This window comes from Aythya ferina, assembly GCF_964211825.1.
Source record: "Aythya ferina genome assembly, chromosome: 10".
In the NCBI taxonomy this organism is placed as follows: Eukaryota; Metazoa; Chordata; class Aves; order Anseriformes; family Anatidae; genus Aythya; species Aythya ferina.
Genome location: NC_140306.1, coordinates 17,881,725 through 17,905,448, shown reverse-complemented (window position 1 = coordinate 17,905,448; position 23,724 = coordinate 17,881,725). Strand labels below are relative to the sequence as shown.

The 23,724-nt window shown below is 39.7% G+C and overlaps 2 protein-coding genes across 2 annotated transcripts in view; one reads left to right on the top strand and one right to left on the bottom strand.

Annotated features, from left to right (window-relative positions):
- The window catches only part of CFAP92 (cilia and flagella associated protein 92 (putative)), a 100,262-nt gene extending 97,753 nt beyond the window's left edge, over nt 1-2,509 (bottom strand). Inside the window, exon 1 of the mRNA XM_084530592.1 lies at nt 2,448-2,509. The gene's annotated coding sequence lies outside the window, so the exon portion shown is untranslated. The remainder of the gene's footprint in view (nt 1-2,447) is intronic.
- A 14,980-nt stretch (nt 2,510-17,489) lies between these two features.
- On the top strand, nt 17,490-20,569 carry GP9 (glycoprotein IX platelet). The gene is made up of 2 exons (XM_084530585.1): nt 17,490-17,617; nt 19,495-20,569. The coding sequence occupies exon 2, from the start codon at nt 19,502-19,504 to the stop codon at nt 20,126-20,128; it is 627 nt and encodes a 208-aa protein (XP_084386711.1). The 5' UTR covers nt 17,490-17,617; nt 19,495-19,501; the 3' UTR covers nt 20,129-20,569.
- Nucleotides 20,570-23,724: the final 3,155 nt, after the last annotated feature.

Below are 23,724 nucleotides of genomic sequence, written 5' to 3'. Positions count from 1 at the left end.
GTACAATTTATGCTGAAAATGAAACTTGGCGCTAAGAACAAAGCTGGGGTATTTCCTCCACTGATCTCCACGGTGTTCCCACAAAACAACCCTTCTGATCTGACTCCTTCTCAAACTACTGTCTTCTCCCAGTGCCCTTCTCATTTACAGTTTGGCACAACGCTACCTGAGAGAACCTGAGGGTCTGCAACACTCCTTGCACAAGCAGAGTTTCCTCTCCACATTATTATTATATTTTTTATTTTTTACTTTATACAAGGTATTAACTATTAGTGTACAAAATTCCACCTGATATATAAAGGTTGTTCAATAACTGTCCAATTTATTTTCTCTGAACTTCTATCTGCAGCCATGTGGCAGCTTTGACCCTGATTTACAAAACTTCTGCACCAAGTCAGTGTGGCAGTCCCCAGTCTCTAGCCAGAGCTACTCTAAAAGTTTGCTGGTATTTGTGCACATTTTTGGAAGAAAAAAAAATCCTTGGCATTGGCCTGTGTTTGCTGAATTTGCTGAAATTAAATTTTCTATCCTTTATGATACAGTCCATTAATCTACTACGTGGTATATTTCGATGCTGAAAGACTGTTTAGATTTCTTTTTTGTTTGTTTGTTTTCGTCAAACTGCTAAGAAGAAGGGAATGCTTTCAAACAGTGCAGCATGAAATGGAATTGCTAGGTATGAGAATGACAATGAACATTCCCAGCACGTGTGCCACATCGCATTACCAGCCAAAGGGTCTCTCTTAGATTTATAATGCCATGGATTTTAAAGACATTCAATCCTTTAATATTTACATTACCTTATTTGATTAATAATTTTATGTGTAATTCTGCATAATAAAAAAGCAATAGAGTGTGTTTCTGAGCGTGAAATTCAATTGGAAATCATCCCTATTTCCTGAATTACACCTTACTTTCAAAGGGCTGGGATTTTTAGAGTTCCTGTTAGGTTTTCATTCTACTTTTTTTGGCTCTTTTGTAAACAGGTTCCAGCCATCCAAGGCCCACTCTGTGAGAACTACAGGGATAGAGACATTTGTGAGAAAATAGCAGAGGGTAAGCAGTGCAAGGTATGCAACCAGGCTGAAAGCACCACAGGGCTGCTGCTACCAAAAGACAGCCTGTACCAGCTGATCTAAAGCTGGCTACCAAATTTCTCAGATCACACCTTACTCAGTGAGCTCAGCATATGTCAGGCTTATGAAACACTTAATTTAACACACGATGTAGAAACATACTAATGAGATAAGGCCAATGAGCAATGTCTCTGCTGAGGGCATATCTTCCCTACAGACCTATTGCGGGGGCTCAGCAGCAGCACCCCTGCATGCCAGGCAGATTTATCCAAGTGAGAGGGGATAGGCTTCAAAACCTCATTCAAATACTCTATTCTCTGTGGGGTTTTGTATGAATAGTACTTTTGAGAGCACAATACAAATTACACTATAAATGACTATTTTATGATTCTGCCTCAAAGAACTATGAGCTAACTTATCTCTGTCAAGGAGTAAACAAGGGCTGTAGGATGACATTGAAAAATTATCAGCACTCAAGTGGTTTCACCCACATCCTCACTGCAAAGCAAAAAGGTCACTAGAGCTCAGTGTGTGTCCTATTATAGTTGGGGACAATTTCTGCACTTGAAGAAAGTTTTGTTGTTTTAGAGTTCTGGTTTTGCTGACTATTATTGATTTTTTTGCAACTACAAGTTGAAAAAAAGTACTCTGATAAAGCTCATGTTCAGTAGATCATCAAGCAATTTTTAGCTCTGAAAGTTAGCCAAAAAAGAGTGGAAAAAGAGAAAATACATAGAAGGTGAGACAACTTGACATAAACATACAATTTAGACCCCAAAAACATGATTTTTAGAATAAAGAATATGCAATAACAAGGGGAGAGACTCTCTCTTTCTGTGTGTGTGTGTTTAAACTAACCTGGAGAACAAAGTTCACTATACATTCACAGTGCTAGTCCAGCACATGCAGCAGCACTTCTCTCTTGTCAAGCACTGCAGCTCTAACCAGCTCTGGGGACAACAGGAGCAGTCAGGATGGCTGCTAATTACTTATGAACAAACATCTGTCATGCCCTGGGCTGAGACACACCACCAACTCATCTACCAAAGGCTTGATAGTCACCCGAAAATGTCACCCGGTTTTGAGAGTCATTTGAAAGACACTCCTGAATGTGCTCAGATTTTAAACCTAATAGTCCTCCAGGGTCTCCTCCGAGCCCTGCCATCGACAGCACGTAGCACATCCTACTGCCATGGAAACCATTTCTAGGTCACCTTTACATAACAGTGCAGAGAAAACATCTTATCACCAACTCCACCATTACAGCACACTCCTTTTCAATGAAGATTGCAGTAACCAGCTTAACTTTTGCTGTAATTACACCAATAAAAAGACATACTCTCTCCAGGATAAAGATGGGAAGATACATACCATGCAGGAGGTCTTGGCTCAGAGTCTGCTGGTACACTCCTAGTCTTTTAGGGAAGGAAGCAAAATGACTGCCTGATCCTATGCATCCATTTTGTAACTCAAGCTGTATGACAGCTTGTGTTAAACTAATGCTTTAGAGGAAATCATTAACGCTGAGAGAACCTACCAAGAAGGAAAACACAGCTGGAGCTGCTTTGATGTATCTAGCTGGAACTACATATAAATAAAACTGACAGAACCAATAATTTGAGTCACAAAATCAGATTTAAGGAGCCATTCAACTGAACAACAATCTACTGAGTAGAGACAGAAAAGAGACGGGAAGCATTTCAAATCCTGAAACACAGAAATATTTCAGGACATGAGAAATAAGAAATAATTACATATCAGATGCTTTTCTGTTCAGGGAATGCCAAAGGCTTACTGATGCAGGAGGAAGAGACTGAATTTTTACAGTGACTGTCAGTGAACACTCTAACCTGATTATTTTAAGTATAGAATCAGGATGTTCGGATCTGGGAAGGAAGTGCCTTTAGCAAGACAGAATTTGGAAATGGAACCTATTAAGAAAGATAAACAAAGTTTTCATATTACATCGACAAATGTGAACATTTTATTTCTATGGTGAATAATTTTAACAATGGGTTGCTCTCAAGAACTTACACTGCAGGATTTCTAGCTTATGTGCAGGGCACAGTCCTCCATCCCAACAGCTGCCAATCCTCATGAAAGACATTAATATAATAGCTATTGCTTGTTTTCTTTTTTTCCAACTTTTTTTTTTTTTGCTTGTTGTTGTTTTTTCCTAAGGAAGAAGCAGAAATGTTTAACTAGCAACCAGTTCATAAATTGAAGTTGTTGCAAGTCATGGTAGACTGACCTGAACTTATCCTATTATTTAATTGAACGTACAAGTCATCCCCAAACTCTTGAAAGTTGAAGCATGACAGAAATAGCAAGCAATTAAAAAATACAAGAAGAGAGGAAAAATAATATGGCTGAGACTCTGAAATAAAACATATTTGACAATGTTGAGACCACAGAAAAGAAAATTCTGCTGACAAGAATTGTACAAGAAAAAGCTCTCAAGAATATGTAGAAGGAAAGGGATAAATCCCTTGTTTCTCATTTTATGTCCTATACAGACAAAGATGTCAGCAGATGTGGAACCATGTTGACAAGGTGGAACTGCAAAAAGCTGAAGGACAACTTCTCAAACAACTGCAAAGTCCCAGCTACCTCAATATTGCATAGAAATGCAAAACTAATTGTTATCTCTAATATTTTAGAAGGCTAGAATATGAACTTCATGATAGGTTAGGATAAAAACCTGTTTGCTCCTTTCCTGAGGAATATTTCTGAATGCATGTTGGTAGAACTTGGATCAGTATTAGAAAAAGGCTGTGAAAAATCATTAAGGAGAATATACCTCGGTATAATTAAATACAAATTTAAATATAAATTACTGAACACTAAATCGTATGTGAAATAAGGAAAGAGCATGCATGTTTGTGCTATAAAACCATCCAGAGTCAAGAAATCAAATATTTGAACAATCCATTTAAATATAAATTATAAAATATTCTAAAGCCTATTGAGAGACTGACTTTTCATCAGAGTGGAACAAGTTGAAATGCAAAGATACGGGGTTCTGTCCCAGTGAAGTCCTACACACAAACTGCAACACTGCATCGAGATGCCACCCACCTCCACGCAGCCAGTCTGAACAAGCCAGCAGTCAGGGCAGCCTTCTGGGAAGGGTGGAACTGAACTTCAGGTCTGTGCTTTGAATCAAGAAGGACTTCAATCACAATCTCTTGTAACCGCTATGGAGGCCGAGAGCACCCTGGCAGGTGAGGGGGTCTAATTGATGTGCTACTCCCAGTGATATGGCAAGAGGTCACAGGCACTAACTGACGTATAGGAGATTTAATTTAAACATAAGATTTTTTGTTTGTTTTACTGTAAAGGTGGTCAAGCACTGGCCCCCACTGCCCAGAGAGTTTGTGAAGTCTCCTGCCTCAGAGCTACCCAAAGCCCAGCTGGTGACAGGAGCGATCTGCTCCAGCTGGCCCTGCTCTGAGCACAGCAGTTGCTCTGGGCAATCTCCAGAGGATTCCCAGCCCCGGATTCAACTATTTTGTCATTCTGAGAGTCTCTAGTATGTAGAGATGAAGGTCTCTACAGTTTGTGTATTTCATCAATAACATTGTGATTGTGGAGAATATTATACAAAATATACAATAAGAGGGCAAAATGGCAGCAGAATAGCCACTGACTGTGCCAACGTGGGAAGTCTGTACCCCTCGCTTAACAGAAATCCCAGCCTTGACAAAATGCCTGTTCAAGTTCACTTACCTGCTACACTTCAATCAAATCTCATTTTGTGATGGCAAGAGCTAATGTTGTGAGGAAACCTAATCTGTTTTCAAATTTAGAGGCCTTTAAAACTTAAAGTTTAGCAATACCGAAACCTGGGTTTACTTTATTCTTTCTTTCATGCGGGAAAACAGCAACTCCAAGTTTATTCTGTTTGTAACTTTTAAGGAAAAGGGAACTTAGGGCTAAAAAGTAATAAGACTTCTAAAAGTGCTTTCAAAGCTTTTAAGACATTTGACATTGCCTTATAGGTAGAAACAGAATTAGTAACAAAAATCAGCATATAGGCCCATATGCTGCCACTACTAAAAGTGGAAAGAACCTACTCCAGCAATTTGAATGTAATCTTTGGAAATTCCTTGTTACAGACTGCAGATTCAAGTCACTCCTGCACAGATGAATAAACTCTGTAAATAGTTTTAAAGCTGCACCTGAAGTTGCATGATAACATTATGAACACCTGGTCAGAAATTCTGCTGAAAATAAACTGCTGGAGATCTTGGGAGGATAGTGGAACTATAGCTTAGCCTTTGACTGGCTCATAAATTGTCAGACAAACAAACAGAAAATGCAAGTCACATTTTCCCTTTTTATTTTTCCACTATCTCTCCTTGTCCAGTCAATACCACATAAAAAATTTAAAACACAGCACAGCAGCTGTGGGCACAGGAATGCTGACGTCGTTTAATGGCCCTACTACAACTATGCTGCCATGCAAGTGGGCTAAACAGACCCCCAGCAAGGTCTTTGGAAACATTTTAAATGGTAAGAAAAAATGAACCACAATAGAAAAGTCATTTAGATTCAAGTTTAATTTTCATAGTATTAAGTTATAATAATGGCTCAGACAACATCCCTAGCAATCAGTGTGCTGTGTTTACACACATCTCTGCCATAATTAAACACAAGGTAATTTTGCTATTCAAACAATTTGAGCGTTTCATGCTCATATTTGCTCTGTTTAATCACCAATGACAATGTAATAATAAGTTCCTACTCAGTTACATCTAGAGCCACTTGCTGCAATACGCCCTTCCCCAGTTCCAGGTCCTCCAATATTCATTATTTCTTTTGACCTTAGATTTTGTCTTGGAAGAATAAATGATTCTTTATCAAGCAGAAGGCAGACAAGGGATATTTCCCAATAAACAACTTCTGTGTTGTGTGACCATGGACAGCTACCTGTGTCAGTGCTTTATATTCCCTGCTTGGTTCTTCTAATAACTCTCATTTATCTTAGTGCTCAAAAGTGCACATATTATATATTTTGAACCAATCCATTAAATTCCCACAGACTTCACAATAAGTCCATGGAAAATGGTCTCCTCGTGAGTGAAATCCCCATGTTTTATTGTGTTTTACCAGTCGATACTCACATATTTCTCTGAATGAAGCAAATATTGGATATGCAAGAATAAGAGAACATCACTTTTCATACCACGTGCCAAAACAGTGCTTGGTAAGCACGACAGTCAAAGATACTTGCGTTTGAAAAGTCAGTTCAAGAGAAAGTCATCAGGGACATGCCTTTCCTAGCAAGAATAACAGACCAGAAACTTTCCAGTGAAATACTTTGGTCAGGAAAAGTGCATGACCTTAAATGAATCCTATTCTGTTGATAGAAGTTGCGTCAAGGGCTCTGCAGCACAACCAGCAGTCAGGGGATACGGTGCTCACCCAGGAGGCAGAAGATGGAATGTAATTGAGTGGGGACTTAACTTTGGTCTCCCATATCAGCACAAATTCTCCAACCATTGTGTTATTGACCTGCTGGGTTCTCTCAATCTCTCCTGTTGGAGCTGCCCCACTTTGCATAAATAATTGGATGTCATGCAGAGCAAGGAATTAAACCCAGTTCTCCCACATCCTAGATGAAAGCTCTGAAAAATGGGGTGTCCAGTTCAACTTTACGTGCACCCCTCAGGTTAATCCAGTTTAAACCTGCTTTCGGAGTAAGGGATAAGAGTCGTTAGAGCTGAATTAGCTAAATCTTAAACAAATCTGAAATAAGCAATTTATGTCCAGTCTTCCCTTCCTGTCCCCAGAACAAGAAAAACTATTCACACAGACTTTCACCGTCTGAAATAAGACCTTAGATAAGAACAATAGAGAGTGAGAGCACGGAAAAGACCTAATGTGAAGTGAGCTGTCCCTGTCACAAAACCCACGACCAGTCTCTGCAGTTTCTGTGAGCACTGGAACAGGAAGGCTGGGTATGGCATGGGACAGAGAACTGCATTACCCTTCCATCCGACAGCATGGGGGGTTGCTCAGGGAGTGTGCATCACATTGTGTAGGACATAAAAGAGCTCTTTAAATCTCTAATACTTGCCAATGTCAAGCATGCATCCTGAAAAAAAAAAAAGATTTATCTTCCATATATTTTCCTTTTTCTTTCCTTTTTTTTTTTTTTTTTTTTTTTTTTTCTCCACAGTGATTCTTGTTTCATACATTTCAAATTACTTTTCCACTGCTTCAAATATTTTGAATACTTTTACCTATCACTTAATGCCAGTCTGGTTTTACGTTTCCCCTTACCTATGGCTTACCTGGTATGCTTCAGGGTTAAGCCACAGTAAACAGTCCTAAAAATAGCTAGCCACATACAAATGCAATTTAGATAGCAACTGGGTATTTTCCTTCCCATCAAGGACAAGCTACATATAGAAACACAATAAATACTACAATCTTCAAAAAGGCTATTGTTTTTAGTGTTTTCTTTTTACAAGTCATAATAACTTAAATGCAGTCTCCCTTTAAGAACATTCACTGTCACCTATTCAATAAATGTAAAACTTCAGTACTTAAGATCCAAGAAAGTTATACATTTTCTGATGTGCTTCGATACATAAAATTAATAGCAAAAATGCTCTAATATAAAATCAATCTACTGTTTTTTTTTCCCCCACAGGTTTAATAAAAAAAAATAATAATAAATAAATAAATAAAAACAAACAAACAAACAAACAAACAAACAAACAAAAAGATCTTTTTCACCTCAAGCCTGCAAACAATAATATCAAGAATTTAAAGAGCTGAAGTTGCTTGTGAGTTGCAACATTGGCATCAATGGATTAAGACTGTAAAAGGGATTGAGACCCTGTCACAAAATCTTGGCTGAAGATACCAGTAATGTATTCGTGTTGGTTTGTTGTCAGAGGTATTGCCAAGGTCTAGGCGTGAGGGAAATTTTATTTAGTTTGCTTTGCAGACAGATCATCCTATTCCCACCCATATTCTATGCACTTATTTTAACGTTCTGAGACAACCTACCTGGTGGGTGAAATGTCAAAAGGCAAAAGATTTAGATCTATTTCAAAAGCCCAGTACAAAACATACTCCTACTCACAGAGCTGTGCTACCTAGCCTCAGTAGTTAATGCCAGGAACTTCACTGAATATTCTACCCCCATCTGACTCTCTTATCTGATTTTATTTTCCTATAACAGAGAGTGCCGTAAGCGCCTAATTTCACCAGTTCTCCATGGCATTACAGCTATTGGGTCATTCAAATTGCAGCACTGGCAAAGCCAAACACCATTCCCTGTGAGGAAAGAAACTGCACACAGGCTTTAAAACATTACAGCGAAGGTCCTTTTTTTCTGCCTTCTGTCTTTGAAGTAAATCCTAAGCTATGGGATCTTTATTATCACTGGTACCATTGTCAGCTGAGGGCTAGCACCCATATCTTCTACAGTTGCCTCATGGAGCAGAGCCAGTGCCTTGCTATCCATGGAGCTGTCTTTTGGCCTCTATCTTCCCCCGATTTTGCAAGGTAAACTGCCTCAGTTTAGGCAAGCTAAATTTGGCAAAAATCAGATGATTTCAATGATGGGAGTCAATCCTTGGCTTCTATTCAAAAAGTTCTCTAACACAAATACAGTTCACACTACCGCAGTTACGTTAGTGAAAGCATGTTGGCTTTGCCCACTTAACTCTAATGTGAAAATAACAGCAGCTGTCTTTTTTGGCTTACAGTCTGGCCAAGCAGAAGTTTTTAAGGAAAGCTACCACATAAAAAGTACCAACTCTCAAGCTGTGATATATTAGGATTCGTGTACAGCAATATGTCGAGTGCATCTCTGTTGATTGTGAGTGAGATATGCTCTGAGAACACAATCCTAGCAACACCATTTTAGCAGGGCTGTAAACCTTGGCTGGTTTTTGGACAGCTATACAGACACACACACACACACACACTGCTTAAAAGAATGAAACCACAAAAGACAAAAGACCTGTTCTAGAAAAAGGAGGACGGAACCTGGTTATGAATCAATACAAACCATGGCTCCTCTCCCCAGCAGGAAAGCAGCTGCAGGATAAATCTGCATATTGCATATGTCTGCACTGAAAATAATGGAGTTGTAATGGCTGGAACAGATGGGAGGATGAAAGAGGAAAAAGTAAGCGGTGAAGAACATACATCTATCTCTAGTAGCAGCAAAGTGCTGAAACAAAGACCTGGAGTAGCCAGAAAGAAATGCTTGTAGAAGAAGAAAAATAAATTGCTTGAGAAATGTAAGCTATTCAACTCTCTTATTCTCCCCGAATAAGCACAGATAGCTTGCTCTGATCTGTAAATTGTAACTACCCCTGTGCGTGGATATTATTTGGAAATAAGATGCCTTTTTCTTCTTCAGCTTTACTGGATGGTTTGGGGTTCATAGAAAGGAAACAGACACTCACTGCAGTGTGTCCACACACAGAATCTGTCAGCTATTTCTCAGCAGGTTCACGAGCAAACAAGACCTGCATGACACATGTCCATCCTGTTTTTTTTTAATGAGGAGAAAATTCTTTACTATCAAAATGTTTGCAATACACTCAAGGCTTTTAGTGGAGTTTGAGTGATTCTCTGCCTCTTGGCACGTGTTGAACTCCATGCTATCACGGCATGGCTGTCTTCTGGAGAAGAACGAGGCGGTAGCTATTCATCTGAGGGCCCCCTCTCACATTGCCAGAGCTGACCACGGAAACCTTCGCCACACCCAGAGCATGCCAGCAGTTCTACGCACTCATCTGATTTTCTGCAGTGGTTGTGCGATGACGTTGCTGTTATTTTTATACTGTGTGAAGTAGCACCCAGACTTTTCATTGTATGTTAAGCATCCTGCCCTTGGGGCTTTTCCGTGTAAACAACAAATGCTATTAGCAGCTCTGTACTCATGGAAATTCACATCATGTTAGCACCCGCATGAGACCTTTAAAACCTCCCAAAGATGAGTCTCCAGAACATTTGTTCAAAGTCACAAGTATTTTCACCCTCTTCTACTTTAGCTACTTTACGTGCTGACTCTGACCAAAAAAGACAGGTACTGAATTTCAGTTTGCAGACTTCCCTAGAAATAATAGAAGCCCCGAAATCAGGTGACACCTGCACTGTTTGTTAGTTATATCCAATATCCTGGAGGCTGAGAAAATCTCAGTCTTCACTGAATTGAGAATTAGTGCCTGTGCTTCTTTCCTCAGATCTTCAATGTATGTCCGCTGGGAACTTTGCCCCAGGTCACATTGCTGACTGCTCTCTGCGTTCTTTTATCCGCACCATTAATCACAGTCAAAGCAAGAAGCTTCCTGAACAAGTATTTTCAAGCACAGGGTTTTGATGGCCTTACTTGACAAGTCAGGAAAAAAATGGAATTCTGGAACTCCGGAAATTAACACATTCACATTTTTCTCAAAGAGATTTTTTTCATTGAAGATAATACGCCTATTTGCTGAACCACTTTCATATACAGAAATGGTAAAGTCCTGGCCACTCAAGCCTTAGGTTCTGGCCTTGCAGTTGGTTTATTTTTCTCTTCCAGAAAGCCCTCTTTCAGCCAGGTGTTGGCACACACCATTAAGCTCAAGAAAATGCCTAGGTTACAGAGCCCTCGCGGGCACTGCTTTCTACAGCCAAGCCTTGGGGTGTGAACTCACTAGCCTGAGTACCAATGTCATTGGTTCCTTTTCTATCTACATATCTAACATTTTTTTATCAAGCACCTGGCTGTGGTGGGGTGGAATTACTGCCTCCCACCTTTTCTTTGACACCAGATGGATGACTAATCTCAGGCAGTGCCTGCAAGCCCCACAGGTGAGGCTCTCTCCATTCTGTCTACCCAGTTAAGCCCTTCAGGCACAGCTTTATTCACAAAAGTGAAATACTCTTTTTCAACCTACTGGTGTTCAGAGCAAGATTAAGAAAGAGTTGATGGAATTTTTATACATTTTTCCCAACTGCTAGAGCTGCAAACTGAGCAAGAGCTAAGATTTGTAATAGAGCTGTTGAACCATAGCAATCTAGCAATAGCAACTAAACTGGAGGTAGTACGTAGACATTTAACTTGCCATGCATTTTGGAAAAGGGTTCTCGTTACTGCACATTGTGTCTCATTGATAGGGATTTATCAGAAATGCCACTGAGTTCAGGGAGGAAGAAAAGGAAAAATAATTGGATTCACTAGGAAAAAGAAAGAAAAAAATGAAAGAAAAGGATTTTTTGTAGTCATAAAACCTGAACAACATTCTTTAGCTTGTGTTCTAAAGCTGCAGTGGCCAGGTGTGCAGAAAGTAGCCAGGCAAGGTAGGAGACAAATACTGATGTATTTCAGAGGTGTAATCAGGACGAGCTGTTGACCTGAGAGGAGAGCTTTTCTCTCATTCCAACTTCTGTTTCTTCCTGCTAGGGGCTGAGATCCTGCTGGATGTTCTGTGCCTGTCGGCAGGGAGAGAACAACGCCATGAGTGTCATTGCAGGACAACATCAAACCACCAAGATTCATCAAAACTGATGTGAAAATTAATTATAAATAACCTCCAACTAGCTTCATTAAATGTAGGAAGTTTCACTACTGTACCATCACTGATGCTGTGAGCTAGAGGGAGCAAATGAGGGCACAGAAAGAATTAGATTATGTGGGAAGAGAGAGCATCTTTAAATGAATTTACAATCCTCCTTAGAGGAACATTGCTTATTTATCCCCCAGTATATGTGGCCGTATCATTAATTCTTCTGCCAGCTTGATAAAACAGACTTCCAAACTGCCAGTATATTAGAATTCAATGATAAGAAGTAATCGGATTAGCACAGCAGCATTTTCAGCTCTTGTGATTTTATCACAGGTCACACTATAGAAAAGATTTCCTTCCAAAACTAACACTTGGCATAAGGTAATAATAGGCAAATCTCTGATTTTATTACTAATAACTTCAGTGTCAGTGAGCAGAACTTGGGAAGTGTGACATCTAATGGCTCAAAAACAACAAACCCATAAAAAAAAAATTTAAATAAAGATTCAACATATAATATTGCTTTAAAATGTAAATATCATGCTTTGGGGATGCAATGCAAGAACTGGAATCCCGGGATTGACAATAATGTCACCTTGCATCCTGTTCCTGACAATCCACCTGCTTTGCAGTGGGAATTCAGCCCAAAGTCAGCAAACCCAATGTGACCTGTGGCGACTTTCTGTGGTTCTCAGTGTGATCCAAAGCCTGGGCAGAACTTTCAGCAGTTCACCATGGCACAGAGAACATAACCAGGCAAATGTGCAAATTTGAGCAACACAGTGTGTAAATACAACTTTAGTATGGAAGGAACAACATGACTCTAGCTGCTCACACCTGGAAAAATAATTCATCATTGAAAATGTATCCAGAATTGACTAACTTATTTAAAAAAACAAACAAACAAACAAACAAAAACTATAAAATCATAGCTTTATAAAGGGCAATACAAAAACTAACCATCTAATCAATTAGGAACTGACTTAAACCTACAGTGAACTACCAGGGGAAAGTCATCACTTGAGCTTTTCCAATACAGCCTTTTGCATCAGACACTAATTAATTTCTAATTGATCTTTCCAAGAACAACTGTTCAGTGTGACCGTAAAGTTCAATGCTCTGCCTTCAACATTTCCAACTCTTCAGGCAGAAAATAGCAGGACCTTAGATACTGGGGCTGAAGACTGATTTTGTTTATTACCAAGCTCCTTAAACAAGGACAGCCCTGCAATGCTCAGTGTGCTGCTTGACCTCATACATCTTACAATCTTGCCATAGCCACTGTCCAGTAACCTGGTAAAACGCTTGATATCTTTAGCAGGCTTCACTGCATTTTTACCGGGGAACTGCCTGGCATTCAAGCAAAGCTCAGTTATGGATAGGCTTTGGCTGTCACGCTGGCCATGTTCATATCAGCAAACAGAAAAACCTAAAGAGCTAGATGAAACACTCTGCAAACTAAGGACACCACACCCAACCACACGTACCTGGAGCGGCGGTGTTATTCTGGGCTGGTCCCCAGTACTGAGCTTCCTGGAACAAATCAGATGTTTCCAGAGTTCATATTGCAATTTGGTTTCATCTAAAAGACATGCCTGGAAAAGGGGGAAGATGGTGAGATTTGTTCTGAAAGCCTAATCCTGATCCTAAATAAATCATTCCATAAATGCAGCCTTGTGTTTTAACAGTTTGACTGAAACACATTATTGCATTTTCAATAACAGTGTCTGTGGATAAAGAGCTAGAAAACTGATTATTTTTAATTGGAGCAAAATATTTAATTCAACAAAGGAAGCAAGGCAGAGAGGGACATTGCTGACTCCATTTTACCAAGCCCAGCACTTCCCATCAATGTGGCTACACTCAGTTAATGAAATACAGGAAAGAAACACTGAATGCACTGACTGCTGTGAGGATTACTGGGTTCCCTGGTGCATGTTCAGAGCTAATTAACTGAACTGGGAGTGCAGGGAACTGCCAAGGCACAATCCTGTTGCGGGAAATACTGCCCTGACAGTGTGTCTTTTAAAAATGATGCTCTTAGAGCCTCTCTAAAAGCTTCCCCATGTACACTCTACCATTGTTGCAATTTAGCATAACTGATAGCAACATATTCTTGAGGACAGTTTGAACTCAAATCATCTATGAATATTTATTTTCTTTAACAGGCTCATGGCCCTTGGAGTTCCATAAAACATGAATATGTGATTAGCTACCTGATTTAGACACATTATGGAATTCACACATTTTGTATGCCTGTCTTGTATGTTATGGAAAAAAAAAATAGTACTTTAAGGGAGTATTTCAGCCTATCTGATAATTATTTTGAATTGGTAAACTATACACAAAGGCTGATTCAGACAGTGTATGCTCCACATTTAACAATGGAAATAACTTGAATGACACCTAGTGGAAAGATAAGCAATAGCTGAGGATCACACAGCAAGTTTGTACCGTGTTGCACAGTGAAAACAGCAGGGAGAGAGGCTCTTAATGAGAATGGGCAGGCAGAGGACAAAAATATTTGATAAAATCAGTGGAGTACAATTTAGGAGAATTTCCTAAACGACAAGAGTTTATCTGCCCATGTAATAATCTTCTGAGCAAATGGGATATTTGGTTTGACACAGGCAAAATTAAATCAGGTAAAACCACGGTAAGCATGCCATTGGAAACAATACAAGAAGCAGAATATGTACAGGATGAAACTTAGAGTCCTCCTGTGTATAAATACCAGAATGACTTCAACAGCTTAGTCCTCTAGGGTGCAGTAGATGGCAGGAGTACTTTGTCCAAGGGGCTAAAAGTACTCGAGAAGTGAGAGAAGCCACAGAATTTCTTTAATTTCGACAGATGATACTCCTTGATGCATGATTGAATTTCGTGATTAATATCCTTTCTTTTGTTCTTTTTAATTATTTGCATAATTCCTGAATTTCCAGTGACTCTCATCAATTTATAAATATTTTGATTAGTGTTGTCAGCAGCCTATTTGAAAGTACAGAAGAACAGATTTAATCACTGTGATGGAACTCAGATGAGAAGCACTTTTGCTCTCTGACAGTGATGGGCAAGTTTTGTCAGCATTGGAAATGGGAGTAGGTCTTGAAAAGGATTTGAGAAGGATTTTTTTCTTTCTATGTCAAGAACAGGTCATTCACTACAATGAATGACTATAATTCCTGAAAACCTTTTATAAAAGATAATAGCACATTCTGCCTGAATTTTCTCTTAGTAGATTGGGCGTTTGCTCTGCACATTTAGCTTTAACTTGCAGCTTGTATCTGTAACTGCAAGCAAGCCAGGAATCCCCCCTCTCCAACATTTTTCCTCCCTGTAGCAGCAGTCAGAAGCAACAGTCACGTAACTGACGGGAAAGTCAAGGCCTCAAAAGAAAGCTACTCCAGAGCAATGTACTTTCAGGAAGCAAGGTAGTGAGGTTTGGTTTGGGAAACAAGAATGATCAGAAATACCTCACCACTGAGCAGCCTGACAGCCTTTTTCATTCACAGAAAGTTCAAATACATTCACTCTGTGAAAAATATGTTTTCAGATTATAATATATCATAACAAGATTATAGCAGATTATAATTTTGTTTTCCTAATCAGCTCTTAATAAATCCTCTTAAAAGAAGAATTTGTCATTTGGCCTACAAGAAGCTATAGCCCTAAAATGATAAACGCTAATGCCTTGTATTTTGAGCTTTGCTTCTGCCAGACACTCACTGCACGCATTTACATCCCTTTCAGTGGAAGAAAGGCTCTCAGTCCTCATCAGAAGTAAGAGACTCAGTGTGACCAGCTACTTCTCCAACCATGTGTAATGCATCACCCAGAGGAACAGGGGACCACCTTCGTAAAAACAGAACCTGCACAGGGGCTCCAAAGGATTCCAGTTATGTTGCATCTGTTTTGATGCTATCAGACACAGCATTTGATTCCACTGTATAGCAGCAGGTTTTGTATTCCGTGGCAGCATTCCTGAATATGTGTCATTGACAGTGTGATACAGGAAACAGGCAGGGATGAAGACAGGCATTTATGAAATCTATGGTCTAGTGGCATGCTTTAGTTTTTTAAAGCTCTCTGTTAAAAAAAAGCTCTCTCTCTGTTAAAGAGAGAGAAAAAAAAATCACAATCTCATGCATAGATCTTTCTGTGAAAGATAACCATCCGAGCAATACATACATTCACACACAAGATTTACCTTTAAGTCAATAAGCAATTACCTCACTTCAAACACTTGGTCTTTCTCTTTCCTCTCTTTCCTCAACTTGAAACCAAATACCTCAAGAGCAAACCCTTTATTTCCCTTTTATTAGAACATTTTAATCTGACCTCTTGTTAACTGAATGTAAGCATTCACCACGGTAATCAACATTTGTCACGTGAAATCTCTAATCTCTGCTGAACATGTTTCAAAGTCATAAGGATAGACAAATGATAAACTGGATATTCCACGTACATCCCACCCACGCTTGCAGGAAACCATCCCTAAGACAGAAGGATCTTCCCATTATTAGCAGTCCTCTCACAGGTCCAATTGTTGAGCATCCGACAGGCAGATGGACTGCTCATTTAATGAGAGAAAAATTACTTTCCTCATCTTATAGGGAAAAAAAATAAAATTCAAAAGGGGTTTTAAGTATTTTTGCCTTCACAGCAGTGTTTAAAATAACTTTTAAAGTGCTAAAGAGCAGAGATACACAGCAAATCATTTTCTTAAGGAAGCTCCTAACAAACTGCAGGCTACTGGTAAATGATTTGGACTTAAGGAAGAAAAACATTTTAAATATAAATAAGAATTAAACAATAGTAATTACTATCCAAATAATCTTAAATGTCAAACACTAGTCTGCCTTCAAGAACAGTGTGTTATAAGGAAACAGCAGTTCAGAAGCAGGGCTGTACAGTGCATCTGCAACATATGAAACTCACCTGGGTTTCATTTCAAAATGCAGAGCACAGCTCAAAGCCTGTCTCCAAACCAACATATTAAACAAGAGCTGTGCTGAATTAAACATCAGATCCACGGCACACTGGGTTTCCAAAAGTCAACTGCAATATTAATTCTAGTGTTCATGTTTGTAGCTAAAGCTAAGGAAAACTGTATTGCAATTCTCTACCAAATTTTCACATATGAAATAATAGAGGTCAAAACTAAATTATAGTTTTGTATCATCCTGAATTACTGGCTTTCACCCAAACGTACGCTGAGTGCCTTACGTTCTGAGATGTCATGCTGCTGATATTCTCCAGCAACAGAGAGCTAAGAAATTTGCAAGGTCTTAGTCCTTTCTTGAGCTAGACACATCTCTCCTAGCTGGGGAGAAAAGGCATACAGGGAGCCAAGGAGCTCCCCATCCTCTAGGCTGTGCTCTGCTAACCATGACGGCAAGTCTGCCCCGTGCACCTTCCCTGACTATTGGGGAATTCATTTCCACACCCCAGACCAAGCTACAACATTGCAAAAATAATCTTCCACAAAGCACCAAAGGAACCAAAATAGGAATTGACCCATTGATCCATGCACATGGATCCTTCATCAGACACAAGTAGCTGTGACTAAAACACAACCAAGAACTCTATTTTATGGGCTATTTTTAGCTCCCTGGTATCTTTGTTAGGCTTGTGTGTTCCCGGAGTTGAATCTGAAGCTAACTCTTAAATCTGTATGGAGATTACTACAGCTGAGGAAGAAATTTGTCAGATTTCAGGTGAGTTATTTTAGGCTTTTAAATTGTCAGGTGTAATAGGAGAAGTATATTAGCAATAAAAACGATGGAACAGCATTTCCTCTTGTCTGCAGAAAATATAAAAATGCCTCAGGCACTATATTCCCTGACACATGTCAACCGCTTGACACATCTTCCACTGGGCACGGTTTCCTATTATGCATAAGAAGAAGATTGTTGTCTTTAAGCCGTTTCCTTACTGACTCCATAAAGTCAGCTCTGTTGCACCGTGTGCTCCAGCACTTCGTGCAGAGGGACGGGAAGCAAGAGGGGAAGAAGAAGGGTAAGTGGCAGTCAAGGGTCAGGCCTGACTCTCACCACCAATTCCTTTCTGCCTTTTTGCCACAGCTGTTAATTTTATTTGATTTGGAATTTCTTCCCACCTGTCTGTTAAATCAGAAGTGGTCTTTTTATATATAGATATCGCTAATTTTTCAGTCAGTCCTACAGTCTATCCTTTTAAAGCGTCTCTTTAAAAAGAACAGCCCTAATAGATCTCTTGGAAACTATTATACAAGTACCTAGGTTCAGACCAAAGATCTTCAGACCAACTACTTGCTAACAAAGACATGGGAGGTTGTTAAGATTAATATTTCAGCTACTTTGGGATGAAGTCTGTAATTTTATGTAGCATTAATCCCATTTAAAATATAGAAATTTAGTGTTTAGAATAAGAATCTAAAGATGTCCAACTTCAGGAAGCTAATTATATAATCATTGTAATCAAATTGAAGTAAATTAATTTAAAAGAAAATCAGTCCATTTTTCCCCACACAAATTTAATCTTAATTAAATGAAACTTCCTTGAGAAAAAGTAGTCTCAGCTTACTTTTTTATAAGAAAACCTTTAAAAAAAATAATCTAAAATCTCTGTACACTTGAAAACAATCGTTTTATTTTATTTTATTTTATTTTCAAAATTCCATTCTAAATAAGTAAATTAAACTCTGGATTTACCTTATCACCTTATATATGAAAAAACTCTAATTTTGTTGTTGTTAATAGGCCTGTTATATCTGCCCACTATTTCTAAGGCTTTGTTCTGTCTAATTTTAAATCATATTCAATGTTCTTCTCACGTGTGCCTACAAAAAAATTATACAACTGCAACAACTGCATTCACCTTCTTCAGATAAAAGGAGGCTTCTTTACGGGTGTAGTGATATAAAAACTCAACACATTTTACAGTACCTGTTGAGTAGTACCCAGGACGATATAGCCAGACACTTTTGCCTTAATATACTTATTCAAATGAATTGAAATAAGTTTTGTTTTGTTTTGTTTTGTTTTGTTTTTTCATTATGTTATGTATTAAAATCAAAGAAAGATGGTTCCACAACCATGACTTACTCAGTCTGAACAAGGGAGTTTGTATTTAAAATTTCAGTGCAGTCCCAAGGCCTGGTATGCATTTTTAGGTGCAGAGACGTAGTAGGAAATATAGGAGGGGAATAGTTTTAGAGATTTTTAACTGCAAAATGGAAGGCACTACAGTGAAAGCCGAGTGAGAGCCACTCCGTATAACTGGGAATGACATAGCAAAAGGGATAATTACCTTCAATCCCAAAGCATAGTTATTTAATCCCTAAAAGACAAGCAGTAACGGATATGCAAAATTTCCAGTTCTCTATTCATCCAGATCTAACTTGTGCTTTCTCAGAAATGCATGAGGGTACAAGGCAGGGGATTAAAAAAAAAAAAAAAAAAAAAAAAAAAAAAAAAAAAACAAAGAAACAAAACCCACAACTTTTTACAACATAACAATTCCTACATCCTGTTTAGAATCTTCATCTGCCCAGAAAGATTTTTAGAGGTTTACAATTATTCAGTCTTTTAAACTCAGTTTTGAAATCTCTGACACAGAATTTTAACATTAGACTCATGAAGATACAAAAACTGAATCAAAATCTTTGCCTAAAACTAACCTAGTCATCAGCATCACCTCCTGGTGCCAGTCTGTTCCAGAACGTTGAATAACAATAAATTTTGTACAGTGATGAAGGAAAAGCAATGAACTAGAGGCAAAAGCTGACCTCTGTGCTCTCTCCCAACTGTACTTACAGTACAGAAAATGAAATAGTTGTGTTCTAGTTCTGCACTTAGACACTAGCTAATTAAGGAATCATGCTTATCAGATTATTGTTTTTATTCTCTTGGTAGCTGAAGCATGAACAAGGCAGAATTCATCACTGCTGCAGGATTTGCCATATCTTTGCTGTTCTGCATAACCCAAACTGAAGCATGCCCTCCTTCCTGCAGCTGTAAGGCACTGGGAGAAAGGAAGGGTTTGCAGATAGACTGTAGTTCAAGGAAGCTGAAGGAAGTGCCTGCCTTGCCCGTTAACACCAAGAGGCTTTATCTGCAGAATAACAGCCTGAGCACGGTTCCTCCCGGGGCCTTGGACAGCTTGCTCAGTGTGGAGGAAGTAAAACTGTTTGACAATCCTTGGAACTGTGACTGTCATATCCTGTATCTAAAACTCTGGTTAGAAGATGTCTCTGAAGCCGCTCTTGCAAACATCAGATGTGCAACTCCTACTCCGGTGAGGATGAAGCCCTTGAAGCAGCTGACTGGGAACGAGCTGGGGACCTGCAAGAGGTCTCTCCCAATCAAATGCCTTGAGTTCTTTTGGAAAGACTTAATTTTAATCGCTATAGCAATAGTTACATTTATTTTAGTAGCATGGGCTCTGAAATTCTCAAAAAAGGTGGTCTACCAAATAAACCTACGTCGGTACACCACCAGGGGCCTTCTGTTGTGGAGGCATGCCTCCAAAAACCACAAGCTACACTGAGGTCTTCACTACCACCAGCTTGAGCAGAAACATCAAAGCAGTCTACCACGGAAAACGTACAGGCACTGGTAACACAAGCTGTAGTGGTAAGCGTGCTACAGATAGATCCCAGGACACATGATCTTGTTCCTCTGATAGGCAAGTTTGGTTTAATTTCCTTTCAGAAATAAGTTTGGTGATTTAGTGGCCTTGGTTGGGTCACACCTGTGTGCAGACAAATTCAGCTCTCTCTTCCTGCAGTTTCCCAGCCGCAGAATCCCTGTGTGTAGGGATCCCAGCCACTGAGTGTACCCCCACTGAATGTGCCTACAGACAGACAGTAATGAGAAAGCAACCAATAAAAATAATTTTAAATATTGTTGAATTTCCTAGAGTGAAAATTTAAAAAGAAAAAAAGAATCTACATGAAATTAAAATAAAGAATGCGTTTTTGAACATTCACACTCCCTTCTGTCTGATTTCTCTCACAGCTCTACAGATTTCTGACTAAAATAATAAGAAATTTCCAGAGCTTGTCCTCCAGTTTTACTCCTGCCATTCAATACACTGGATTTTACGCAACAGCTTTAAAGAGGATCTATTTCTCTTGTCTCTTCTTGTGCCCCCAACCTCATACAAAAACAGTTGCAGTGACTCCAGCATACCACTTTCTCCTCAACGTGATTTTTTACAGGACTCCAGGAACAACACCTGGTGCTGTACCCCCATCTGGCCTGCTCAAGCTGGGCTGGTGAGATGGGAGATCTCTAAGGCCTCACTGCTGCTGGCAGTTCAGTTCTAGACACACCTTGCTCCACATCTGAACAAGGTATTAGAGGTTATCTGCTGAAGACACTGAAGGCCACTTGGCTCTTTTCCTAGCACCTTGTTCCATATTAAAGCACACAACAGCCCTAGCAAAGCCGTGGCTTTGCAATTACGATGTGCTGTCACTTCTGCAGGGTGAAACTCATCCCTAGCCACAAACACACAAATTAAAGACTGGAAGTGCACAGGGACGTGTCCACGTCCCTCTGGCTCCTGCCAAAGCACTTTAGCAAGACGGCTTCACGCCGTCAGTGCTGCCTGGACGTGACATTCCCAGACAGCTTCAGAAAAGACACGTTACTGCCTGCAAGATATCTTCACTGCTGGCCCTCCCTTCCTCCCGCACCAGCAGGGAGAGGCCAGCATGAGACATTGCCACTTGTTAGCCAACACTGACAGCAGGTTAGGATGAGCCACCTGCCCCTCTGAGCGGGGCGAGGAACCAAGAACTGCTGAGAGAGCTTTGCATGAAGCACAAATAGATGGGGAAAAGGCATGCACCACACACAGAGGGTTACACAAGTTAGTAACAAATTGTAGCAGGGGGCTTTAGGTTAAGAAAAGGAAAGTAACAGTCAGGTGCTGCGCTGTGAAATCATGAATGACCTGGGAGACAAGGTGCACATTGCAATGCTAATGTCTGCAAACAATACACGGTGGGGAGCAAGAGAGAAGTCATAAATGCAAAGAGCAGTGGGTTACCTGCAGTGCCAAATGCAACATCATGCATTGAGAAAAAAAGGTGAGGTTGAGGACTTGGTTCAAGGCGGCTAACAATTTGGGAACTGTGATCCCTCGTGTACAGCACCACAGCAAAGTGCTAACATGATCTTTGGTTAAAACAGGGAATATCCTTTAAGGACAAAGATTTATTTACTTCCATATCTAGACGAGCTACAGTACTTCAGTATCAATGTCTACAAATCACAAAGGATCAGCTGCAGAAGAAAAAACAAAAACAAACAAACAAACAGAAACAAAAACAATGCAAATAAGGACAGGATAATGTATCTTAAGAGGAGCTGAATCCATTTAGTAAAGAGGAACTCCTTAAGGAATGACAAGATCACAGCTTGTACAAATCTACACAAAGAGAAACTTGTTAACAAAAGGCTGGAAGTAGAAAATAGAACATCAGACTAGAAACAGGGCTCAAAGTGTAGCAATGAGTTCACCGTGCCATTTGACCTGTCTCAGTGTTTGCTTTGAAAATAACTACAGAACTCCTATTTTCAAACAACACTGAAACAGCTCAAATGGCACGGTGAACCTGACAGCTTAAAACCACCATTGGACATTTTTTTAAATCAGCAGACACTATCTGAAGTAGAAAGTACTTTAATAGAATTACATGTCACATTTACCTAAAAGCTTACAGCTCTTCTGATTCCTCTGGGCATCTGCAAAATGAGCACTGGGACAGCCCTTGACAAGAGAGGCCGGGGTGACAGCACGTCACGGGGCCACCCGCAGGGCGCCCTGGCAGCGCCTTGGAGGAGCTGAGCAGCGCTGCCCCAGCCGTCCTCCTGCAGCAGTAATATTGCACCCTGTTTTCTCCAAATGCAGGTTCATCTTCCTGACCAGGAGTACTCCAGCTGCAGTACCACGTTTGCTTTTCACAAAGTGTTGCCACACTGCTTCAGGAAGTGACCAACATAACCCCAACATAACCTAGAAACGGCAGGGCTCTGGGCTCAGCCCACAGTAAAATTGCGTGGGTAGGTTTATGTACACATTTCAATCCGATGGGCACAAACATTCAGAATTTCTCTGGCACTAGTTAATGAAGTCCCACATAAAGAACTGCTGCAGAGGAGAATTTCAAAGAAGTATATGTGAACATAATGGTGCTTGCACTTATATAATTTTAGACTATCTTCTCTGCACTGAGCTTTTCAAAGTCTTTAAAAGGCACCTTAAAAGTACCACCGTTTTGTCATAACGCAGAACATTACAGAAGAAATACTCTCCACAGTCTCTCATGGAGAGTTTCCTAAATGATATTTTGTGTTTCCCTGAAATAAAATAAATCATTAACACTAAAAGCATGTAACTCTTCTATGCCTACAAACCTAGATAAGTATTTTTATTCCTATCATAAAAACAGGCCATTTGAATGGATGCAGCCCAGGACCTATAGCAAACCAATGTTTAATACACAGGTGAATGGGTGAAGCTGAAGTATGCATTGGAACGCAGGCAACTTGAAGACTTGTTAGTGTAGATAAAATAGTAACCTGCTTTATTGTGTAGCTTTACTTGTACAAACATAGAAAAAGGAGCAATTAGCAAACATCTGTGCTCATACCAACACCACATTAAGCAACAAACACAGGATACAGACAAAATGGTATTTGAGAGAACAGGTTTTCTGGCCTCACTAAAGGAAAGAAGAGGAAATCTCCCCCATGGCAGTATTTCACATTCCTCTACAGCAGAGTTGTGTTTATCACTTGTGAACCATTTGCTTGTATCTGAAAAAAACTCTGAAGAGAGGAAAGCTGGAACTGCTAACTAAAGGCTCGTGAGCAACGTTCATATGTTTATCTGGAGAGGCCACAATGTCATGCTTAAGCCGTACAACTCCAACAAATGGCATAACAATATGCAAAGACAAGAAAATACAATGTCCGCTATCCAAAAAAACAGTAAGAAGTACACTCAAAGGAGTTTGTAAGGATCCCAGAATGTATTCCTATATCATGCTGGAAAAGGGTGTACCAGTAACATGTAGGTGTTCACATCCTCCTAGAACTTACAGTAAGTGCAATGCTTTAAAAAGCTGGATG

What these genes read in the sequence shown, in the direction of transcription:
- GP9 (XM_084530585.1), top strand. Translation starts at nt 19,502, where the DNA reads ATGAACAAGGCAGAATTCATCACTGCTGCAGGATTTGCCATATCTTTG.